Raw genomic sequence first — 21,595 nt, 5'->3', positions numbered from 1 at the left:
TTCCGTTACGGTGGATGCCACATGTCGGTCACCCTTGACAAAAGCACTTCTGTGACGCGCGATTTATCGTCATGGAAGTGGACACTTCCGTGATGATAATTTTGGTAATGTCATGGAACACTTCTACGACAGCACAGGTATGACTATCTTGATTGTGTCATAAATTTGTCATGGATGTACATGCATGACAAAAAACGCGACCTACTGTGACAAACACGTATCATCACGGAAGTGTATTTTTTTGTATTGCTCCTTCCAGGGCGTCCAAGTCATTCTGCCAATCTAACTCGGCCTCCTTCTCTTCATACATACATACTCTGGGTGCGTCATGGATTAGATCACATGGGAGGACTACTTCGGCACCGTACACCATGAAGAATGGGGTGTATCATGTTGACCGATTAGGAGTAGTGCGTAGCCCCCATAGCACGGACGACTTGAATAGCCTTTCTAGGAAGGACTTTTAGGTATTGGGTCTCGCTTGGAGCCCATGCGGGCGAGAACATCCGTAGCCTGGTTACTGTCTCTAGAGACATGATGGAATTCTAGACCCTCAAATCGGGTTGACATCCTGAGGACGACGTTTCTATATGCCACCATTTTTGGATCTTTGGCGTCAAATTCGCTATTGACCTGGGAGATGGCGAGGTTCGAATCTCCTCGCACCTCAAGCCATCAAACACCCATCAATGTTGCCATTCAAAGACCATGCGACAGTCCCTCATATTTGGCTGCATTATTGGAGTCTGTGTACATGATTTGTAGAATGTACCAGATATTATCACCTACGGGGATATTAGGATTACCCCAGCCTCCAGTCCAGCTAGAATTTTAGAGCCATCAAAGTACATCGTCCAGTGCACATATGCACTATATTCCTTGGGGAGTTCGACTTCTGTCCATTCAGATAGAAAATGGGCCAACACCTGAGATTTAATAGCTCGGCGTAGTTTGTATACGATCTCGAAGGGAAGGAGTTCTATGGCCCATTTAGCGATGCGGCCCGTGGCATCCCTATTATTGATTACATCATTGAGGGGTACCTTGAATACTACTGTCACCCTTGAAAGTAGTGTCACGGTTTTTGGGATGCCATAAAGACTGTGTATGTTATCTTCTAGTAGTGAGGGTACCGGGACTTGCATAGTGTGAGGACCTCTGACACATAGTAGACTGGTTTTTGTACCTGGATTTTGTGTCCCTTTGATTCCCGTTCTACGACGAGCACCGCACTCACCACCTAGTTGGTGGCTGAGATGTATAGCAGCGTAGGTTCACCTGTACCTGGTGCGGCTAGGATGGGGTTGCTTCCCAGGAGTGCTTTGATTTCTTCTAGTGCGGATGTTGCCTCACTAGTCCACTTGAAGTTTTTTATTTTCTTAAGCAGCCTGTAGAGAGGTAGTGCTTTTTCACCGAGGTGGGAGATGAAACGACTTAGAGCTGCCACGCAACCTGCCAGCTTCTGGACGTGTTTGAGTTCCGTTGGTATTGCAAGCTGGGATAGACCTTGATTTTGGCCGGAGTGGCCTCAATTCCTCTATGGGAGACAATAAATCCAAGCAGTTTGCCGGCAGGGACTCCGAAGACACATTTGTCTGGGTTAAGCCATATGTCATAGGCCCGTAGGTTTTTGAAGGTCAAGCGGAGATCGTCCATGAGTTGATCGACTTTTTTGGTTTTAATGACCATGTCATCGATGTATGTGATGACCCACAAGTATAGGGGATCTATCGTAGTCCTTTCGATAAGTAAGAGTGTCGAACCCAATGAGGAGCAGAAGGAAATGATAAGCAGTTTTCAGCAAGGTATTCTCTGCAAGTACTGAAATAAGTGGTAACAGATAGTTTTGTGATAAGATAAATTGTAACGAGCAACAAGTAACAAAAGTAAATAAAGTGCAGCAAGGTGGCCCGATCCTTTTTGTAGCAAAGGACAAGCCGGAACAAACTCTTATATAAGGAAAAGCGCTCCCGAGGACACATGGGAATATCGTCAAGCTAGTTTTCATCACGTTCATATGATTCGCGTTCGATACTTTGATAATTTGATATGTGGGTGGACCGGTGCTTGGGTGCTGTTCTTACTTGAACAAGCATCCCACTTATGATTAACCTCTATTGCAAGCATCCGCAACTACAACAAAAGTATTAAGGTAAACCTAACCATAGCATGAAACATATGGATCCAAATCAGCCCCTTACGAAGCAACGCATAAACTAGGGTTTAAGCTTCTGTCACTCTAGCAACCCATCATCTACTTATTACTTCCCAATGCCTTCCTCTAGGCCCAAATAATGGTGAAGTGTTATGTAGTCGACGTTCACATAACACCACTAGAGGCTAGACAACATACATCTTATCAAAATATCAAACGAATACCAAATTCACATAACTACTAATAGCAAGACTTCTCCCTTGTCCTCAGGAACAAACGTAATTACTCACAAAGCATATTCATGTTCATAATCAGAGGGGTAATAATATGCATATAGGATCTGAACATATGATCTTCCACCAAATAAACCAACTAGCATCAACTACAAGGAGTAATCAACACTACTAGCAACCTACTAGCACCAATCCCGGACTTTGAGACAAGAATTGGATACAAGAGATGGAAAAGTTCCCTCTGGTTTTTTTCTCATCGAAAGACTTCATATAGGAGAAGATGGACGTCGGAGAGCCACCAGGGGGCCCACGAGGGTGGGGGCGCGCCCCCCACCCTCGTGAGCAAGGTGTGGCCCCCCTGGCCTTTATCTTTGGCGAGGATTTTTCTTTATTTATTTTAAGATGTTCCGTGGAGTTTCAGGACTTTTGGAGTTGCGCAGAATAGGTCTCTAATATTTGCTCCTTTTCCAGCCCAGAATTCTAGCTGCCGGCATTCTCCCTCCTTATGTAAACCTTGTAAAATAAGAGAGAATAGCCATAAGTATTGTGACATAAAGTGAGATAACAGCACATAATGCAATAAATATCGATATAAAAGCATGATGCAAAATGGACGTATCAGTATGCCTCGACCGTTTTGCCAATCTGGTTTTCTAGGCATGTTTGAATCATGCGTTGGTACGTGGCTCCTGCGTTCTTTAACCCAAAAGGTATCATGTTGAAGCAGAATGGCCCATAGGGGGCGATGAACGCGGTTGCAGCTTGGTCGGACTCCTTCATCTTTATTTGATGATATCCGGAGTATGCGTCGAGGAAGCATAGTGAGTCATGTCCGGCGGCGGCGTCGATGATCTGGTCTATGCGAGGTAGGGGGAAGGGATCCTTGGGGCAGGCCTTGTTTAGGTCCTTAAAGTCGATACAGAGTCTCCATGACTTGTCCTTCTTGGGTACCATGACCAGGTTTGCTAGCCACTCCGGGTGCTTTATTTCACAGATGAATCCGGCCTCCAGTAGTTTTGCCAACTCTTCACCCATAGCCTGTTGTTTAGGTTCGGAGAATCGACGTAGTGTCTGTTTGACTGGCTTGAAACCTTTGATGATGTTCAGGCTATCTATCAGGGGGTGTGAGACCAAGTATGTTTTCACCGCTTTTGGCCACCTGCCTTACCACCCAACAAGCTTGAAGCATGTGAGTTGGATTTGCATTAAGCATGGCCGAGTGTATAGGGCATTGTTTATCCAGCAATTCGTCTAGAACCGTTCTGGGTTTATTTCTTTTTCTGACGGGCTCGTGTTCGGGCGAACCTCTTGCGTGCGACCGCTTTGCTTGGGTTTTCCTAGGCCTCGGGGCAGGGACTGACCCCCTACGCATCTGCTGTAACCTCCAGGTGCTCTCCATGGCGCAATATTTGCATACCATATCCGCTAATTCGGCAAAGCTTTGCACACGGCGGCGGGCGAGGGCATCTAAAATCCCTGCGTCCCGGCAATTGAGTCAGAATGCTTCGATTATTTCTTCGTCACGACAGTTGATTATGTTGTTTTTGACTAGGAGAAATCTGGCCCAATAATGGTGGACCGTTTCTTCGGGCTGCTACTTGACGTGCAATAGGTCCCATATGTCTGGTCTTCCCGCATCCGGACAATATTCGACATGGGAGGTGGGTGGGAAATTTTTGGGCGATCCCGTCTTCTGTGAGTTTGGGGCGTCGGTAGCGTCGAGCCATCCCTGGGCTGTATCCAGATCTAATAGCGCGGTGTTCGGGTGAATGCCTGCATGGGTCACTTCAAGGTCAGATCCCGTATCACAGGCCGAGTCCGAACTTTCATCTTGACAGGTGTCCGCATTCGGGCTAGAGACCCGAGTGTATACTATCATGAGCTTCGGAGATCGCGATCCCTCCGTCCTTTCTTTGATGGTAGCGACGAGGTGAGTGATGGGCGGGGTGCAGATCTCTCTATTGTCAGGTTTAAGCCTGATCTGGTTGTAGGCTGTAGGCCTACTGACGAAGATATCTCTATTCACCCCTCTGGCCGTAGGCTATATGCGAGCTGTCCTAGGAATCGACCCAAAAGGTCGTTTACCGAAGAGGTCCTTGCAGGAGGCATGCCTCCTCGGTGTTCGGCGGGACTTTCTTTGGGCACTTAGGTGGGGCCTGGTGTTAGGGCCAGATTCAGGCCTGAGTTGGTTCCCTTTACGCCCACTGAATCCGAGGTCAAGGCGCCGGGCTCAGCGGGTTCTTTGGAAGCAGGGCTTCGCCGAGGGCAGACGCCGGACTCTAGGCTCCGGTGGCTAGCTTCGCGATCGGCGGTGGGGTTTTCAACCGGGTTTAAACGTCCGGTGAGGTCGGCGCAGAAAGTGATGCTGCAGAACATAAAGATCTGGTCGGGGATGAAGATGTCCCTGGCTTGGGTGGGGTTTCCCATGAATGGCTCAACCATTGATCCTTTGGCGATCCACAACGGAACTCTCAATGAAAGCACCAATGTCGGTGTCAAAACCGGTGGATCTCGGGTAGGGGGTCCCGGGCTGTGGATCTAGGATCAATGGGGAACAAGGGACGATGAACACGGTGTTTACCCAGGTTCGGGTCCTCTCGAAGAGGTAATACCCTACGTCCTGCTTGATTGTATTGGATGTATAATATGGTTACAAAGTAGATCTACCTCGAGATCAGATGAGCTAAACCCTAAGTCGATGAGGTGACGGATGTAGCTCTACCCCTAAAGACTAAAACCCTCCGGTTTATATAGGCACCTGTAGGGTTAGGGTTACATGCGATCGGAATGAAGGAAAGATCACACTAATCTTGACTTGGAGGGCACACCATGACTCCGTAGATCTCCTGTCCGGTCAGGGTCTGCACTCTAGTTTGGGCTCCTAGTGGCCCACCAATTCGGCCCATAGGTAATGGGTCGACAGCTGAGGACCCGTTAGTCCAGGACTCCCTCACTTGCTCCATAAATAGTCCTTTAGATACTTAAATGCACCATATTTTGAGGACCCCACCTGCATGGGCATACCCAAATATTTTGCACTAAGGGTTTCATCTTGCTGAAGAAGGTAGATGACTTATCATGATTTATGCGTTGCCGAGATGCATGACAATAAGTGTTCAGCACCTGGTTTACCTCATTAGCTCCACTGGCATTTGCCTTAAAGAACAACAGGCTATCCTCAGCGAATAATAAATGGTTGACTGGTGGCGTCGAAGTAGCCACCTAAAGACCATTCATGTTGGACGACTCATCTATAGATTTTAGGAGGCATGAAAGTCCCTTTGCTGCTATGAAGTAAAGGTATAAAGAAATAGGGCCTCCCTATCGAATCCCACGAGATGGTTTAAACTCCTGTAATTTCTTACCATTAAAGAGCATTGAAAATTTTACCGAACTCACCATGTTCATTACAATTTCCACCCACTTTTAAGAAAACCCGGCTTCAACATTATCGCTTGCAAGTAATCCCACTCCACTCTATCATATATATTCATCATATCCGGCTTCAGGGCATAATACCTGTTTCTCTCAGCTGTATTCCTCTTCATAAAATGGAGGCATTCATCGGCCGCAATTATATTGTCAGTAATGAGTCTACCTGAGATGAAGGTAGACTGCTCCTCTGAAATAATGTCTGACAACACTAATTTCCGCCTATTGGATATGACTTTGGAAGCAATCGTGTACAACATGTTGCATAAGGAAGTAGGTCTAAATTGTGTCAATTGGGTGGCTCACCTTTGGTATTAGAACCAGAATAGTCTCATTAATATTTTCAGCTGACTCGGTATCTTTAATGATGCGAAGAATAGCCTGGATGACGTCAGCCCCACATACCTCCAAGTGGCGCTGAAAAAAATGTGCTGGAAATCCATCTAGCCCTGATGACCTAGTAGGAAACATCTAAAATAATCCGCTTTAACTTCCTCTTGAGTGTACCTGACATTTAAAACACCATTCATTGCCGAAGTGATTCTAACTGGTACCACATTTAACACCTGGTCCATGTCATGAACTCCCTCGGATGCAGACTACCTATAGTGGAAGTAACATAGAGAGTAATATAGATGACACTTAAGCAAAAAATATGATCTGGCAGCTAATTAACGAGAAGAGAGGCAAATTGAGTAATATAGCTAGTTACTCGTACTATGAGTAACATCACACATACCAAGACAAGATAAGTCTACAACCTAATAAATGAAATGTTGCATGATACCACATATATGTTACTTCCCACTATAGAGGTAGTAACATAGACTTTTAGCATACGCATGTTACTCCCTCCATCCGGATTTATCAGGCCTCCTTATTTTGGGCTAAAGTTTGACCTAAAAATTTAACTAACAAAATGTAAACTATATGTCACAAAAATTATATTATTGGAAAGCTCTTTCAAATACAAATCCAACAGTATAATTTTTATAGAATATACTTTATATTCTAGTAGTCTAAGTCTGACCCAAAATAGGAAGGGAACCAAGAATCCCGGCCAGAGGTAGTACTAGTCTAAGTTACTCCCCAATATGGATAGTCGTATACAAAGTTTTATAAATGCTCCCAGGAAAAACGTTTTCGGAAAGGACACGAATACAAACCGGCTCACTGCGCCGCGCTACTGGACCGGCCCGCCTCGGGCGTAGGCGAGGTGGGCCTATTCGGGCGTCCGTCGGTGTGCGAGTGTCGCGTTCGTGGGCTGGGGTTTATCCGAGGTCGTCACCGGTTCGGCTTCGGTCGGAGGGGTTTGCCGTTCCTCATAATAAAAAAAAAAGGCCGGAGAGGTTTGCCATTGCCATTGCCTTCTCCGGCCGCTCTTGTTTCCGCTTCTCGAGGTTCCGGCCGTGCGGTCGTTGTTCGGTTCGGTGGGCGGTCCCGCAGCTGCGCGGGGTCGCTTCTGCGGGCTTGGTCGCCGTCGGCGGCGGCTGCTCGGTCGTCGTTGTCGGCGCGGTCGCCGGTCCTCTTTCTTGCCCCGCCCTTTGCTCTTCGTTCGGTGCCGTCGACGGGCAGGCGGGCCGTCCTTGGTGAGTGCTTTCGCTTCTCTATTGTATTTTCCCTATTGATTTGGGTGAACAGATTTGGGCTCGATAGCAGTGGGTGTTCGTTCCTACTATTATATTCGGTATTGATAGGCAATTTAGGGATTTTTTGTTAGGGGTTTGTGCATTGCTATTTGTCTGTGCATTGTTGGTCTATATGTTGATCCTCGTATCTTTAGGCCTGTATTCACATGTACCAGACGCCGACATACCCAGGCGGAGCGGAGGGCGCCGTTCCGTCTAGTTTGATGGATACGCCTCTTACGGAGGAAAGAAGGGCGGCTAGGCGAGTTCCCCGGAGGGTTTGCTCCTCTGGCTCGCCAACTTCTTTGAACCATGGCGAGTCAGACGATGCACAAGAAATGAGCACAAATTCTACCGAGATATCAAGCAGTGATTGCTATACTCAGTTGTCAAGTGAAAGTTCAGACGAAGGATGCGAAAATAGAAGCTCAGGCCATCGCAGAAAACGGCGCAAGACATATGTGATATCCTCTGCATCCGAGCAATCAGGTAATGTTGTTTACTTGCTTGCACATCCGTGTCGAACTTTAAATTGCTATTATAGTCCATTTACCTGTGAACATTCTGTACAGGGCAAGACAGTCCTTCTGCATGCGAGTCTCTTGAGTCGGATGATGTTCAGATAACTCCAGGGAAAGATTATGTGTTACCGCAAAGGTGTGATCTATCTGACGCAGAAAAGAATAGAGTAGTTGTGCTTATCAAAGAAATCAAAGCTAAAGTTACTGTTTTTGTGGCTATCATGTTGAGGTCTTACTCTTCATATGTGGTAAGTTCACTGTTCTTTTCTGTTGAATGCACAGCTCACTGCTTTCAGTCTCAACTCTTTGTTGCTTGCTGATGTGCTACATTCATGTTTTCAATATTATTGAAGAATTATATTATCTGCAAACTTTCATGAACTTTTGGAGAACATACGGATAAAAAAAATATTTTTCTTGCTTGTCAATGGAAACAATACACTTTTTGGGTTCCAAGCTTAAGTTTGGTATATTATATTTTTTTGTTTGAAAGTGGCATAACATTCTGTTCCATCTGTGGTCAGACCATTCCTAAGGAATATGCTGCTGTGCACTTTCCACCTGAAAGTGCAACCATCACGCTTCGGAGTCCAGGCAAGAACAAGAAGTGGCATCCCAGATTCTACAAGAAAGGAACTATGATCAAGCTTACGGGCAGTTGGTTACACTTTGTGCGTGACAATGACGTGCATGAGGGAGATATCTGCATTTTTGTACCGGCAAAAGGTGGAAAACCATTCATGTTTACAGTCCATCTACTTCGCAAAGAAACAACTGATTCTCAAACTGAAGTTTCTCATGAATCTTCGGAGTGTGAGGACTCTCATGGTCAGCCGCCCTACATTTTACCATATGGAGCCCGTCTATCTCCCTCTCAGAGGAGTGCCGTTAAAAAGAAAGTGGACTCCATCCAATCTGAAGTTCCAATTTACGTGTCAATCATGACAAAGAGCAACCTTGGTTCCAGACACATGGTAGTAAGCTAATTCCTTTTTAATATTGAATTGTTACCTTTTGATCTTTATTAACTTTTATGAGTATATGATTCTTGACCTTCCTACAAGAAACTATATTTGGTTAACTATATAACTCCAAATTAAACCTAGAAATACAGTTTCTGATGTTTTAATGGAAAATTATTCAGTCTGTGACTAAAGTCTATACCATGTATCTAACTATCTATCTACGGAATACCAGGAATTGAGTAAACGATATGCCGCTGAACATCTCCCCCACAGAAATGTAACTTTGATGTTCCAGTACATGGGAAAGATATGGAATATCAATATGTTGTTTCATGATCGGAAGTACCCCAAAAGGTGGTACCTTATCGGAGGTTGGTCCAAATTTATCTCTGACAACAGTCTGCGATTAGGAGATATCTGTCTCTTTGAACTGAAAAAGGACGAGAAGGAGCTTACCGTGATAGTCCATCTACTTCGCAAAGAGAGTATTGATCACCCCTCTGGTGTAAGTCCTGTTCTGGACTCGAATTATGTGAGGGCAAGCACAATGATTGCCTCAACAGTGCGTGTTGGGGAGGAGCCAGATGACGGTATGACAGTATTACACAAGTATTAGTACTATAAAAATTCACATATTTTATTTCTGATTTATGTGAAAACTTGTTTAGAAGAAGAAACTGCCTCTTCAGGGCGTGAAGAACAAGGATTCGATGACGAGCCTATCGAGCATAACTATTCTGAGGGAGCCTCTAAGGTCTCCTATATGCTTTTCTATGCCAACTCCACTTCTCTTAAATGTTATGTTTGATATTCTTTAATAACATTCTGGTCCTTTTAAACATTTTGTTGAGTTGTTTTTTGTAATATCCTGGCTTGTTTCTCTTAGTACAATATTTCCATGTTCATCAGACGACATAAAAGTTGTATTGTCAATTTTTTTGTACAGGCACACATGCCTACTGCTCCATGCTCAGAGAGTAACGTGTCTGGAATCAGCCTGTCACCGGAAGCTAGAGAGCAAGCTGCTGGTTGTTCAAAGTAATTCACTTAGCCATGCATAAATGCTTGTATTCATTTTATTACTAGATGCTACCTTGATGTCACTTGGCATGCATTTAATAGCCTACTCCCTCCGTCCTCAAATAAGTGGACGTTTAGCATTCCAAATTTGTCCACAAAAGAGTGTACTTTTATCTTCTCGATGCACTTTAAAGTAGAGAAAAAATGCTTCTTTTTCATCACACGAGAATCAAACCCAATAACATTCAACACATGGTCTCCACAGTTTTTACATGCATTTAGCTCACTGGAGATGATGGAATAAAAGAGGAGAGAGGTGGTGGCTTGCACCTTCCCAATGCATTTTCTACTCCACGCCATAATTTGTCTTGAAATTTCTATATGTACACTTATTTGAGGACAGAGGGAGTAACTGATTTTTTGATCACCTTATGTTTGCAGCAAAAGTTTTGCAACAGAATTTCCAAATAAGCCTAGCTCCACTATGGAACACAACAGGATTATCCACACTGACAGAGCGGCAGCATCAGAAGTTATTGGTTTGTCAGACTACAGGATCCACAACAGTTGTGATAGTATTGATTCACAAGGAGGAGAGTCTCTTGCTGTTCAACAGCAATCGAGTCCTAGTCCTGGAATTGGCAATTCAGTTAATCTGGTATGGGATAGCTTATTCTCTGGAACACCTTCGAAATGCTGTTTTTGCTTGTTTCTATAATCCTCTTATTTCATCAGAGCAGGTGTTCTATTTTTACAAGTTTTTTTGTGCAGTGTCATATTTCTAGCATATGAGTTTTGTCAGAGCAGGTGTTCTATCATATGCAACAGATTTTTGAGTTTTGACCGTGACATATTCACAACCAATGTTGTGTGTATATAAGACTAGCAATATTGAACCTCCAGTAAGGTCTCCATGAGCTGTGTTGTTGATAGATGGCAGATTAGTTGTTTATAAGTTCTTGTTCTTCCTGACATACCAAAATACGAATTTAGGAGGCTAATATAGCATATGGTCTTTTTTGGCGTTCAAACATAGCAATGCGAATTTAGTTAGTCAGTCCCTTCCCAGCATTGCACAGCATAGCCATCAAGCTAGAACTGTGTGTAGTATGTTCCTTTTCATATGGAACACTCTTCGGAGCATGACTTTGCCCATTTGTTTGATTGTACTTAAGTCGTGGATATTCTGTCTGGTGCAGATTACAGTTTATCTATCTCTCAGGGTCAGTGCTGAGCAGTGTTCATGTTTTAATTGGTGTTAATTCAGTGCTTCGTGGAGCTCTGTGGTGTACATTTCCTATCATTCTGCAAGTATTTTATTTTCTTGCTATTCTATTGTATACTCCGTACGTTCCAGAATAATTCATTGTATGACATGTATCAGGATTCTTCAAGTTGTGACCATAGAAGCGCTGAACATGTGGAGGGAGAGAGTGATGTTGCTTTACAGTCATCAGTAAGAGTTACAGGCCAGCAGGTAGGCGATGCTGAAAAGGAAGTTAATGCCAGCGGTGGAGAAAATACTCTTGCAGATCTACCTCATTTAGAGCCTCAAAATGTGGCAGCTGTGCCCACCCAGGCTGCATTGCCCATGCCTAAGGAAAAAACTGATACTCAGACAAATCGATCTGCCCAATCAGATGTAGCGCAAGCACAACCTCCACAAGGAGAGGTAGAGCAAGTAGGTCTGTCTGGTGTGGCAACGCCTCAGCCTTTACAACCTGAAATGCAAGCATCATTGTCTAGGGAAGTTGAAGCTCCGGCGAATGTTGTAATTCAGTCTGCTCAGCCTTTGGTGCTTGAAATGCAGCCATCAACCCCATTGTCAAATATTCCGCTCGAAAGAACACACCAAAATCGGGGTCAATCAAGTCGTCAACCAGAGGCCGCAGCTGGTTCTGCCCAGCCTGCACAACTCTTTCCGGCGCCGTCGATGATGTTTAATCACCCACCAATTGGTGATGAACCACTGAAAAATGAGCTGCACAGGTTACGGTTACACATTGACTCACTTGATAAAATCTATGAATTAAAGGTTTGCATTTTTTTCTCTTGCTTACATACATCTTGATTTTGAATTTGTCATGCTAATTCTGGATTCATCATGTTCTCATTGATTTCACTTTCACTTATGAACAGCAATCACAACTTCAGACAGAGTGCAGCCAAGAAATTGAGAAGATAAAACAAAAGTATGATTTGTTACTTGAGGAACGGGATTCTGTTCACCTTGAGCAAATGAAGACACTTGATGGTTTATTGGAGAAAGTTGTCTTCCACCAATCACTAGCTGCCGATTTCCGAGCCAAATTCATATCATCATCTGCAGCACAAGGTAATCAATATAGGCAATCATATTTGATGTGTAGAGAAGGATTTTGTTAACCAAATTTCTGTTGCCACGTCTTCTTTTTATCGTGGGTTTTGGATTCGAAGATTCAGTTTTCCTCTCTACATATTTGTTTTCTGTTCTTCAGTGTTTGGATGATCAATTATGTTTATGCTTTATTACTTTGTTTTCGTAATGAGTTCCTGAGCGCAAATGCCAAGCCTGTATGCTTGTCAAGTTATCGTGCTCTCATGGTTTGAATAGGCTCATGCTGAAAATAGTAACAGTAGTTGTGAATTAAGTTGATCCTCACAGATTTATTGATCACTAATGCTCATTTCTTTCTTTGCAGCAAAAGCCTATAGCCGTCCAATCCATCAGACACCTCAGGCTTCTCAGCAAGCACCCATGAGGCCGCCAGGTGTGACATCGACTTCGCCGCCAGCTGCGTGGTCATCAGCTGGTCGACCAGTAGTGCCGGGAGGTGCACAGCCATCACAGGTGGATCGACCATCAACACCAGCATCATCACAGGCGCCTCGTCCGCCATTGCCATTTCCACAAGTGGTCCGGCCTCCCATAAACCCTGGCAACCTTGTCAGAACAACAGGAGCTCCTACAAGTCACATGCCTCGAGGTCCACCACGTGGAGGCCATGGAGTTCCGAGCGCACCCGCTCCTCATCTTCAGCGCAGATTGCCGCCATGGGCGCATTCCACGTCCCCTGCAAATCAGAGGCAGCAGCAGCAGCATGCCACATCTGTAAGCTCGCAGTCTTCACATGCAGTCCCCCCTGTGAGCTCATCACCCTTGCCGCCGTCAAGGTCACAAGCAACTCACCATGGTTCGTCCACTCGGATGGATGTGGATGTGGTATGCCTGTCTGATGATGAGTGAGGAAGAGGACCTAGACTAATGACTAGAGAGTAGGGGTAGGGGAGCCTGACTAGGAATGGCCGATCAACCCATTCATTCGGCTCCATGTTTGTCCACCGCCGTAGTACCTATCCCCCTGTATATGACCGTCCTACCTTCTGTTGCTGTACATTGCGAACCACCAGGTGTTAAGAATGTGTACTGTTTGTCCTCTCCATGTTAATTATGGGTTCTCATCTCATGCTGAATTTCTTATGTTATTAATAGATGTGTTGTTGATATGTTTACGGCATTGATAAATTGATACACGAATGACCCAAGGGGGAAGCAAACTCCAAACAACAGAGCAAGCCATGCTAATTTAATTTATGAACAATCATGAAAACCACCATATTTATTTTGATTTTCAAAGTTTTACATAAATTCTTTTGCTGCTTCTGTTTTTTCCTTGATGTTTTCACTTCTAAAAGGTTCCATGGTTTTCAATTTTTACTCATATCTCAAAAATAATTACACGTTTTTTGAAATGAAATTTTACTGCTAATATTTGTTTTACTTGTTTCATGCACTGTCTTTTTTTTCGAGAAATGTGTAACTAGGATTGTCTTTTGTATTGACTAGGTGTACTGACCAAAGCCATTTTTTAAACTGTAAGATCAATGTTGTAGAACTCAAACTGACACTCACCGAATAGGGTAACAAAGCTCCTATCTCTCAATCGACCGAGAATTAACATTCCTAGTCATTTTTACAAATTGATTCATATAAATTGAAAATATGTTTGCCATGTTGTGAAAATCTAGTATTTATCTATATCTAGTAAAAAATGGTAATATTTCTCTAAAACCATGTTCACCGTGACGTAACCTATTCATCTAGCGCAAGAAATGACTAGTGTTTTCTCTTATAGTCATAGTAAAAATATAATCTTGCACTGATCTCAATGTCAAATCGATGGCTTTCGATGTAGACTAAGATTTAACTAATTCTCAAGGGAATGAGAATTAGCACGAGATAAGAATATTACTCCCTCTATAAAGAAATATAAGAACGTTTAAGTCACTACTTTAGTTATCCAAACACTCTTATATTTCTTTACTGAGGGAGTACTAGTTTCTGTAAGTAGAACCAAAAAATGGACACAAGCCAGCATGTACAAATTAAACTATTGCAATAACAGAATGCCAATACAAGAATGAAGAATATAACCACCGTTACTAAAAAAAAATCTGTGCTTCGGAAATCTAATCTTTGTGGTTCATTCCTGTGACAGACTGCCAGCTCTTAGAAACCATTAGATATGTCTTATCTGGGTTACTTTGAATTAGATGACACAACTCAAACCTCTCAACTCTCTAATGATGTCAAAGCTAGTATTTGAAGTCTGCATGTCCCGGTTAAGCAGAAGTGCACTGGAAGCAGGAACACAAGATCGAAATTCTTTCAGACTTAACAAGAGCAGCTAGTTCAGTAAAATACAGATTGCATTCGCGTGCAATACTTAAAGTTTCTTTTATGAATTTACAAGACATTAACAGCACAATACATAAGTAGTACATCACAAAACAAACAATGCTGTCCATCACCACTGGCAAATTTAACAGAAATGTCAAAATAGCATGACTATATAAGTGTCAACTACAGTTATACTCCCTCCGTTCCTAAATATTTGTCTTTCTAGACATTTCAAATGACTACTACATACGGATGTATATAGACATATTTTAGAGTGTAGATTCATTCATTTTGCTCTGTATATAGTCACTTGTTGAAATGCCTAGAAAGACAAGTATTTAGGAACGGAGGGAGTATATGTTACTCAGGGAATCCATTAAGATCTGATCAATGTTGTTGCCTTGCCAGTCGCGTTGTTCAAACAGCTGATTCTGCTCTGAAGGCTAGCGTCTCGTGACAGTCGCTCTCTCTGAAGCTGACATGCCTAGAGTAAATAGGCTCATCTGTGAAAGCGGCTAAAGCAGACGCATCAAACAGATGGAGTGAAGCATCTGCAAAGGAAGTATCGGTGAGTTTGGAACTTGTTCTAGGGATTTGCTATACAGAAGAATGCATACTACTCTACCCTAATCATGTAATAGCATCTTGACAAATAACATAGAGCAGTTGTTGATTAAAGCGGGGGAAATCGACAAAAGCTTTGGGTGTTGATGCACCAAGGAGAAGAAAATGCTACAGGGGGCATTTTATATTTGCAAACAGAAGATTAAAATGTACTGAGTAATTACCACTGGGTACAAAAGGTATGTCATAGTCCTCATCGACCATTGTCAAGGATGCTTGCTTTAATAACACTGATCCTGAAAATTCGTCTGCAGCGGTAGCCGGGCAATGGAGAGTGACTGAACCTGGTATGTCATTTGCAGCGGTGCTTACATGGTATTGTTCGGAGCCAGAACCAAGGTGAACACTGATGTCAAAAGACGCATCCTGGGAGAGTACAATGCACATAATGATGTCAGATGACAGATTATAGACCAATAGAAGTATTAAACATAGTGAAAACTTTGGGCCACCTTATTTTTTCCCAAAAAGAAAACTTCCCTCGGGCTTCATAGCCAGAGTATAACAAAGACAGATCTATACAAAAGTAATTTTGACAAAATGTAGTACAAATCCACAAAAATAGCATGGTCCCGAGTAAGATTGGGAATAATGACAATTTGCTCTGGAGGATATGGAAGTAGCTGAATTGCATTACAAATATACTTTTGCAGGAGCTATTGTATAACAGCATTACTTACTTCTTCATTTGGCGTCACTCGTATGGATCCAAGCCTTTTTAATGTGCACTGCTTGGAATGACTGCCTGAAGTACCTTGATGATCATCAGCTTCATGAACATTTCTCTCTGCGCAATCTGAGTTTTCATGCCAATAAAGCACTTCACTTGCTGGTTAAGAAGTTAATATACTGTTGTCAGAAAAAATGACAGGCATGTGGACGGTATTTACTCTGTTGAAGTCCTTGGAAAATACTCTGGTTGATTGGTCTTGGTTTTCCATTATCCATTACATAATCAGGCTGAAGGTTGGTCAAAGTTTCATATGCAACTTTGCTCCATTGTTCCACACGCCCCTGCAAACGTGAACCCCGATAAGTGTACATATATTTCAGAACATGTTTGTGAAAGCAAAGCAAGATTAACAACCTTTTCATCTTTCTGCAACACTAAGTTCGGAACCTTGAGGCCTTTTTTGATGATAAAGAAAATATTCGCTGGCCTCTGCATCCTGAGATGCACACAGCCAAGAACTTCATGTAACCGAATTATATGCCCATGTTATGAAGTGCATTGAGATAGCTGAGTGATTGAGGTTATACGTTTGCCGAATGTATCTGTTGTTTGATCTTTTGTCAAAGTCAACAACTGTCATGCGTAAAAAATTCAGAGACTTCCAAAAACTAATGATCTTTTGTTAAAAGAAGAAATGTTATGGTCCAGATAAAACTTATTTATTGTGAATTCTGATGCATTTCTCTTGTATGCATGGAGCTGTTATGATAAACGGAAAATTCATTATGCACAAGCTGCAATTCAGAAATTTCTAGTAGAAGCTCAAAATCAGTATGGAAGGAACACCTGCATCGGTTTATCGAGGTCCTTGAAGGGAGTGTACTGGTCACTGGATGTGATTCCAACAATCCTATAGAAACAGTTGAAGAACAGGACAACGTCATGGCCTTCCACGATGAAAGAGTAAAGCTCCTTTCCAGGAACACACTTTTTAGCATGATCAACAATAGTCGTCCATACTAGCTTTGTGGCCTTGTTGAGAACCTAAATGCAGTGGGAAATAAACTTAACTTGCTATTATACTCAGTATCAAAGTGAACAAGAAGTGCAGAAGGAATTCATTTCTTACTTTGCGGAGAGTATGTTCATCCTTGTAATATGACGTCAAGAAGTCCTTCACAGAAAAGATGCCACTCCCTTTGAGTGCCTCATGGAAGACACCATCCTTCGAAATTTTCTGCAGGCGCCAAACATCATCATCCAGTGATGGAATGACATGCTTTCGGGATCCTGCAGGTACAAGAAACAGATTGATCACTAGTTTCAATATTCAAAAAAATTAAGGTAACACATCATCAAATTTTAAATCCATGCCTACCTTCTCCGCGACGATCCTTTACTGTGAAAGGTTCAGTTACCCCTTCCAGGATCCGTTCACCAAGCTCATCAACAACCATTACCCCAAGCCTGAACTTGCCACTCCTCATGAACTTGGAGTTATCAATAAAAGTAGCATCACGGAGATCAGCCTTGCCATCCTTCAGGCTAAGCTCCAGCTCCCCCATCAGCACTGCCCCAACCTTGTCCCGTGGACGAACGATATGTCTGCTGAAATCCTCTAATGTCCAGCAATCTTTGTTATCTATGTTGAAGTCGCCATCAAGAACAACAATTTTGATCTTGGCAGAAAGAAGGCGACAAGAATTGTTCTCTTGTTGGTTGTTCTCCTCCAGACATATCTTGAGAGGATCACCATTTGCTGTGCAGATTCCCTTCTTTGTGAAAATTTCATTACTCAAGCCATTCAGGAACCTAAGCTTGTATCTTGGAGGCTGGTTCTGGTCAACCAGTGGTTTGCACAAACTGTGTAACACGGCAGATGAAAAGGTCAGTGCAAGCATAAATGGTACTGTATTTAACATGGCAAACATGTAGTAAAACAAACACTTGCTATATTATTAGTACTATTTTACTGGTTGGACAGAAAAGTGGTGTTTGTAGTCAGGAAATGCTTACCTAGGAGCACGGCTTAAGTAGCATGTAATTGCTTTAGTCACCACTTCTGGTATCTGCCAAAAGGAAGAGGAAAACTTTGAGTGGTTGACCTTCTGAAAAAGTCCAGAAATTGCCATGATAAAGTAAACTACTATCTCCATTCCTAAATATAAGACGTTTTGGCAGTTTAAATTGAACCAACAATATTTAGGAACAGAGGGAATACAAAAGAACAGGATCATGAAAGACTGCTATCTTCATAGTATTATGCATCACCAACACCAATAGCACCCTCTGTTAATGAAACATATAGCACATATCCTGTCATCTTGATTTCGGTTTAGACCAAATTTCGACGGCCACTGGAATTAGCTAAGGTTTTCAATCTGGCCGAAGATCAAGCGTTTTCGTCTGGATCTCGCTGAAACAAAATCACCGCAATTTCCAGAAAAAATCTCTTTCCAAAATGTCAATGGAATTTGAAATATCGCCTAGTGTTCCCAAAATGTCGCCTAGTGTTCCGTCACATCAGATTGCATTGCAGACAAATAGGTTCCGTTCAATAGACTAGTTAGTGAACCGCGTGCTACTGCTACATGATCAACGAGACGGTCAATCAATATATACCATGTAGTTTATCAAGAATCTTCATGGAGTGTGAGATGATTGATTACCCGGCTGATGGCAGACTCAATCACGGACTCAACCGCAGCCTCCACCATCTGCACGCAGTTGGTGACCATCTCTTCCAGATGCCTGAATCCCCTGATCTCTCTGCAGAGTAATCAATCAAACGGTCAATATCTCTTACTACGAGTCGAAAGTTGAGACAAGAACGGATCAAGAAAGGGACGGAACGCGAGGGAAAGAAGGGAGACTCACAGGTCGAAGGAGCGACACCTCTTCTTCAGCGCTGGCGAACGCGCCGGCGACGGGGAGTCCCCTCCGCCGCCGCCCTCCAGCGGCCGCTTCGCCGGCATGGGCGGGCGCTAGCTAACTGGCTGCTCAGCGCGGCGGGAATCGGATGCAGGTCAAGCCAGGTAGTCTCGCTCGCTCGCTTGCTTGCTTGATTGCTGCTCTAGACTCTCTAGTCAATGTCAATGTGTGTGCTTCTGGTGCGGTGGGGAGTGGGAAGTGGGGAGTATCGGCGCTCGGCGGTATGTTTATGTTCCGCTTGAGACGGGAAGGGAAATGTTCCGCACTTCTCCTCTCCCCCTCCGGGGCGGGCGAGGCGAGCGACGCGGCCGGGGAGAAGATTCCTAGGAGAGACGCGGCCGGGGCGAACCGATGTGTGGTATCTTCGTCCATCAGGATCGAAGTCCTGAACTTAATTTTTTTTTGAAAGCATTTATTTTAGGCTTTCGATGATGTTTGTTAAGAGCATTTTCAACAGACGTGCGGTTACGCGGCGCACTAATTTTTTTTGCAGCGCTGAAATATCATTTCCGCACGGTGGGTTGATGTTTTAGTTTACCAGAAGTATTATATTTTGCGTTGTAGGTAGCGCTTTAGCAGGCGCGCTAAATTACAGAGCGCCCAACACAAACAATATTTCTCATTCAACATAAAACTAAAAAGATCAAACACACACAAAAAAAATCAACATAAATAGTTCAATTATTATTAAAATTCAAACAAATAGTTTATCTTCAATACAACAAATAGTTCATGAACAATACAACAAAAGTCAACAACACAACAAACATACAACATCAAACTAGTTTTGTCACTCATTTGATGACCACCATTTTTCAATTAGATTTTTAAAGGTCATCATGCATTTCGGCACGTCGAATGACATTGATAGGAGGCAACAAAGCGGGCCACCCTCGCAGCCCTCCTTCGCACTCGCACGGGATGTCCCATCAACTCATACCGAGAATAATCTAAATCTTGCCCACGTTCATTCTCGATGATCATGTTATGCATGATCACAGAAGCGCTCATGATGTACCAAATGATCTTTTGATCCCAAAATCTAGTCGGTCCTCTCACAATAGCAAATTGGGCTTACAAAATCCCAAAAGCTCTTTCCGCATCTTTCCTAGCCGCCGCCCGAGCATTGTGAGAATCAAGATTTTTCTTACCTTGCGGTGCCGTCAACGGCTTCACAAATGTTTGCCACCTTGGGTAGATGCCATCCGCAAGATAATAGCCATAGTTGTATATATGACCATTTTTACAAACTCCACTGGTGGAGTTTCACCATTCGCAATCCTATTCAGGAGTGGTGACCATTGAGGAACATTGATGTCATTGCAAGATCCAGGCATTCCGAAAAAACATGCCAAATCCAAGTCTCATAATCGGCCACTACTTCAAGGATTATAGTGGAACCCTTTTTCTGGCCATGGAATTGTCCATGACATGCCTTAGGACAGTTCTTTCAACTATAATGCATGCAATCTATTGAGCCAAGCATACCTGATAACCCGCGAGCTTTGTTTATCGCCAAAAGCCTTGCAATGTCTTCAGCATTGGGAGCTCTCAAATATTCCGGACCAAACACTTGCACAATTCCAACTACGAAGCACTTGACACACATGATGGCTTGACTTTCACCCATGGCCAAGTGGTCATCAACTAGATCTGTCGGAATACCATATGCCAACATACGCAGAGCGGCGGTCACCTTTTGAAAGGTGCTATGCCCGAGTTCTCGGGTGGCATTCCTCCTTTGCTGAAAAAACGATCATGGCTCGCTAGTTTCTCCGCAATGTGTTTGAACAACTCGATGCTCGTCCTAAAACAGCGCCGAAAGTAGGACTCAGGGTACGTGGGATTCTCCACAAAATAGTTCCTCATAAATTTGTTGTGGGCATCGATCCTTTATGTCCATAATTTCCGACGATCGAAAACCAAACCACTGTGCGTCAGCTTTTTATTGGCGTGCATAGCTAGGATCATTGCAACGTCCCCCTCCTCTTGAAGATCAAATTCTTCATCGGAAGAATCATAGGACGAACTCATCTACAAACTTGAATTTATACTAATTTAAAACTACAAACAACATGCACCAAATTCATCTACAAATGTAAAGTTAGAAGAAATATATACCTTGCAAGTATTTTCAAACACCTTGTGGGCATCGAGCTGCAAACGGCCGCCGATCACTTTTCGTCTGAGGAACGGTGCACTCGAGGGGCGGCAGCGAGGAGAGAAGCTGCGGCGGCCACCGGGAAAAGCATGGGAAGCAGTGGCGTGCTAGGCATAGGCGGGGGAAGCGCAGATGGGTCATCCAAGCGAATGAGGGAAGGTGCGGGCGGAGGCGCCAGCTGTCGGTGTCAAAACCGGCGGATCTCGGATAGGGGGTCCCGAACTGTGCGTCTAGGATCGATGGTAACAGGCGATGATACGTCCATTTTGCATCATGCTTTTATATCGACATTTATTGCATTATGGGCTGTTATTACACATTATGTCACAATACTTATGCCTATTCTCTCTTATTTTACAAGGTTTACATAAAGAGGGGGAATGCCGGCAGCTGGAATTCTAGGCTGGAAAAGGAGCAAATATTAGAGACCTATTCTGCACAGCTCCAAAAGTCCTGAAATTCATGGAAGTTATTTTTAGAATATATAAAAAATACTGAGTGAAGAAAGCACCAGAGGGGGCCACCCACCAGCCACGAGGGTGGGAGGCGCGCCCTACCCCCCTGGGCGTGCCCCCTGCCTCGTGGGCCCCCT

The 21,595-nt window shown here is 43.6% G+C and overlaps 2 protein-coding genes across 2 annotated transcripts; one reads left to right on the top strand and one right to left on the bottom strand.

Moving 5' to 3' along the window:
* The first annotated feature begins 7,124 nt into the window (after positions 1-7,124).
* On the top strand, positions 7,125-13,446 carry LOC125529684. Its single transcript, XM_048694111.1, has 11 exons — positions 7,125-7,409; positions 7,604-7,937; positions 8,021-8,217; positions 8,494-8,943; positions 9,167-9,524; positions 9,603-9,688; positions 9,881-9,972; positions 10,396-10,612; positions 11,339-11,989; positions 12,094-12,289; positions 12,636-13,446. The coding sequence occupies exons 2-11, from the start codon at positions 7,616-7,618 to the stop codon at positions 13,178-13,180; spliced, it is 3,114 nt and encodes a 1,037-aa protein (XP_048550068.1). The 5' UTR covers positions 7,125-7,409; positions 7,604-7,615; the 3' UTR covers positions 13,181-13,446.
* Positions 13,447-14,622: 1,176 nt separating this feature from the next.
* LOC125529685 (calmodulin-binding protein 60 A-like) lies at positions 14,623-19,180 on the bottom strand. Its single transcript, XM_048694112.1, has 10 exons — positions 18,789-19,180; positions 18,581-18,680; positions 17,928-17,980; positions 17,290-17,774; positions 17,041-17,201; positions 16,758-16,955; positions 16,129-16,252; positions 15,919-16,034; positions 15,403-15,604; positions 14,623-15,165 (listed from the first exon to the last, which is right to left on the bottom strand). The coding sequence occupies exons 1-10, from the start codon at positions 18,884-18,886 to the stop codon at positions 15,032-15,034; spliced, it is 1,671 nt and encodes a 556-aa protein (XP_048550069.1). The 5' UTR covers positions 18,887-19,180; the 3' UTR covers positions 14,623-15,031.
* Between the last annotated feature and the right edge of the window lie 2,415 nt (positions 19,181-21,595).

Source organism: Triticum urartu, unplaced genomic scaffold, assembly GCF_003073215.2.
Source record: "Triticum urartu cultivar G1812 unplaced genomic scaffold, Tu2.1 TuUngrouped_contig_5770, whole genome shotgun sequence".
NCBI lineage: Eukaryota > Viridiplantae > Streptophyta > Magnoliopsida > Poales > Poaceae > Triticum > Triticum urartu.
This window is presented reverse-complemented; position numbering and strand designations above follow the sequence as displayed.

Bases quoted from the DNA above. Each gene is read 5' to 3' on its own strand.
- LOC125529684 (XM_048694111.1), top strand. From the start codon at position 7,616: ATGTACCAGACGCCGACATACCCAGGCGGAGCGGAGGGCGCCGTTCCG. The intron at 7,938-8,020 runs GTAATGTTGTTT...CATTCTGTACAG, and splicing joins CTCTGCATCCGAGCAATCAG to GGCAAGACAGTCCTTCTGCA. The intron at 8,944-9,166 runs GTAGTAAGCTAA...ACGGAATACCAG, and splicing joins ACCTTGGTTCCAGACACATG to GAATTGAGTAAACGATATGC.
- LOC125529685 (XM_048694112.1), bottom strand. From the start codon at position 18,886: ATGCCGGCGAAGCGGCCGCTGGAGGGCGGCGGCGGAGGGGACTCCCCG. The intron at 16,035-16,128 runs GTAAATACCGTC...ATGAAAACTCAG, and splicing joins TTTCCAAGGACTTCAACAGA to ATTGCGCAGAGAGAAATGTT. The intron at 15,605-15,918 runs GTAAGTAATGCT...GTACTCTCCCAG, and splicing joins GAGTGACGCCAAATGAAGAA to GATGCGTCTTTTGACATCAG.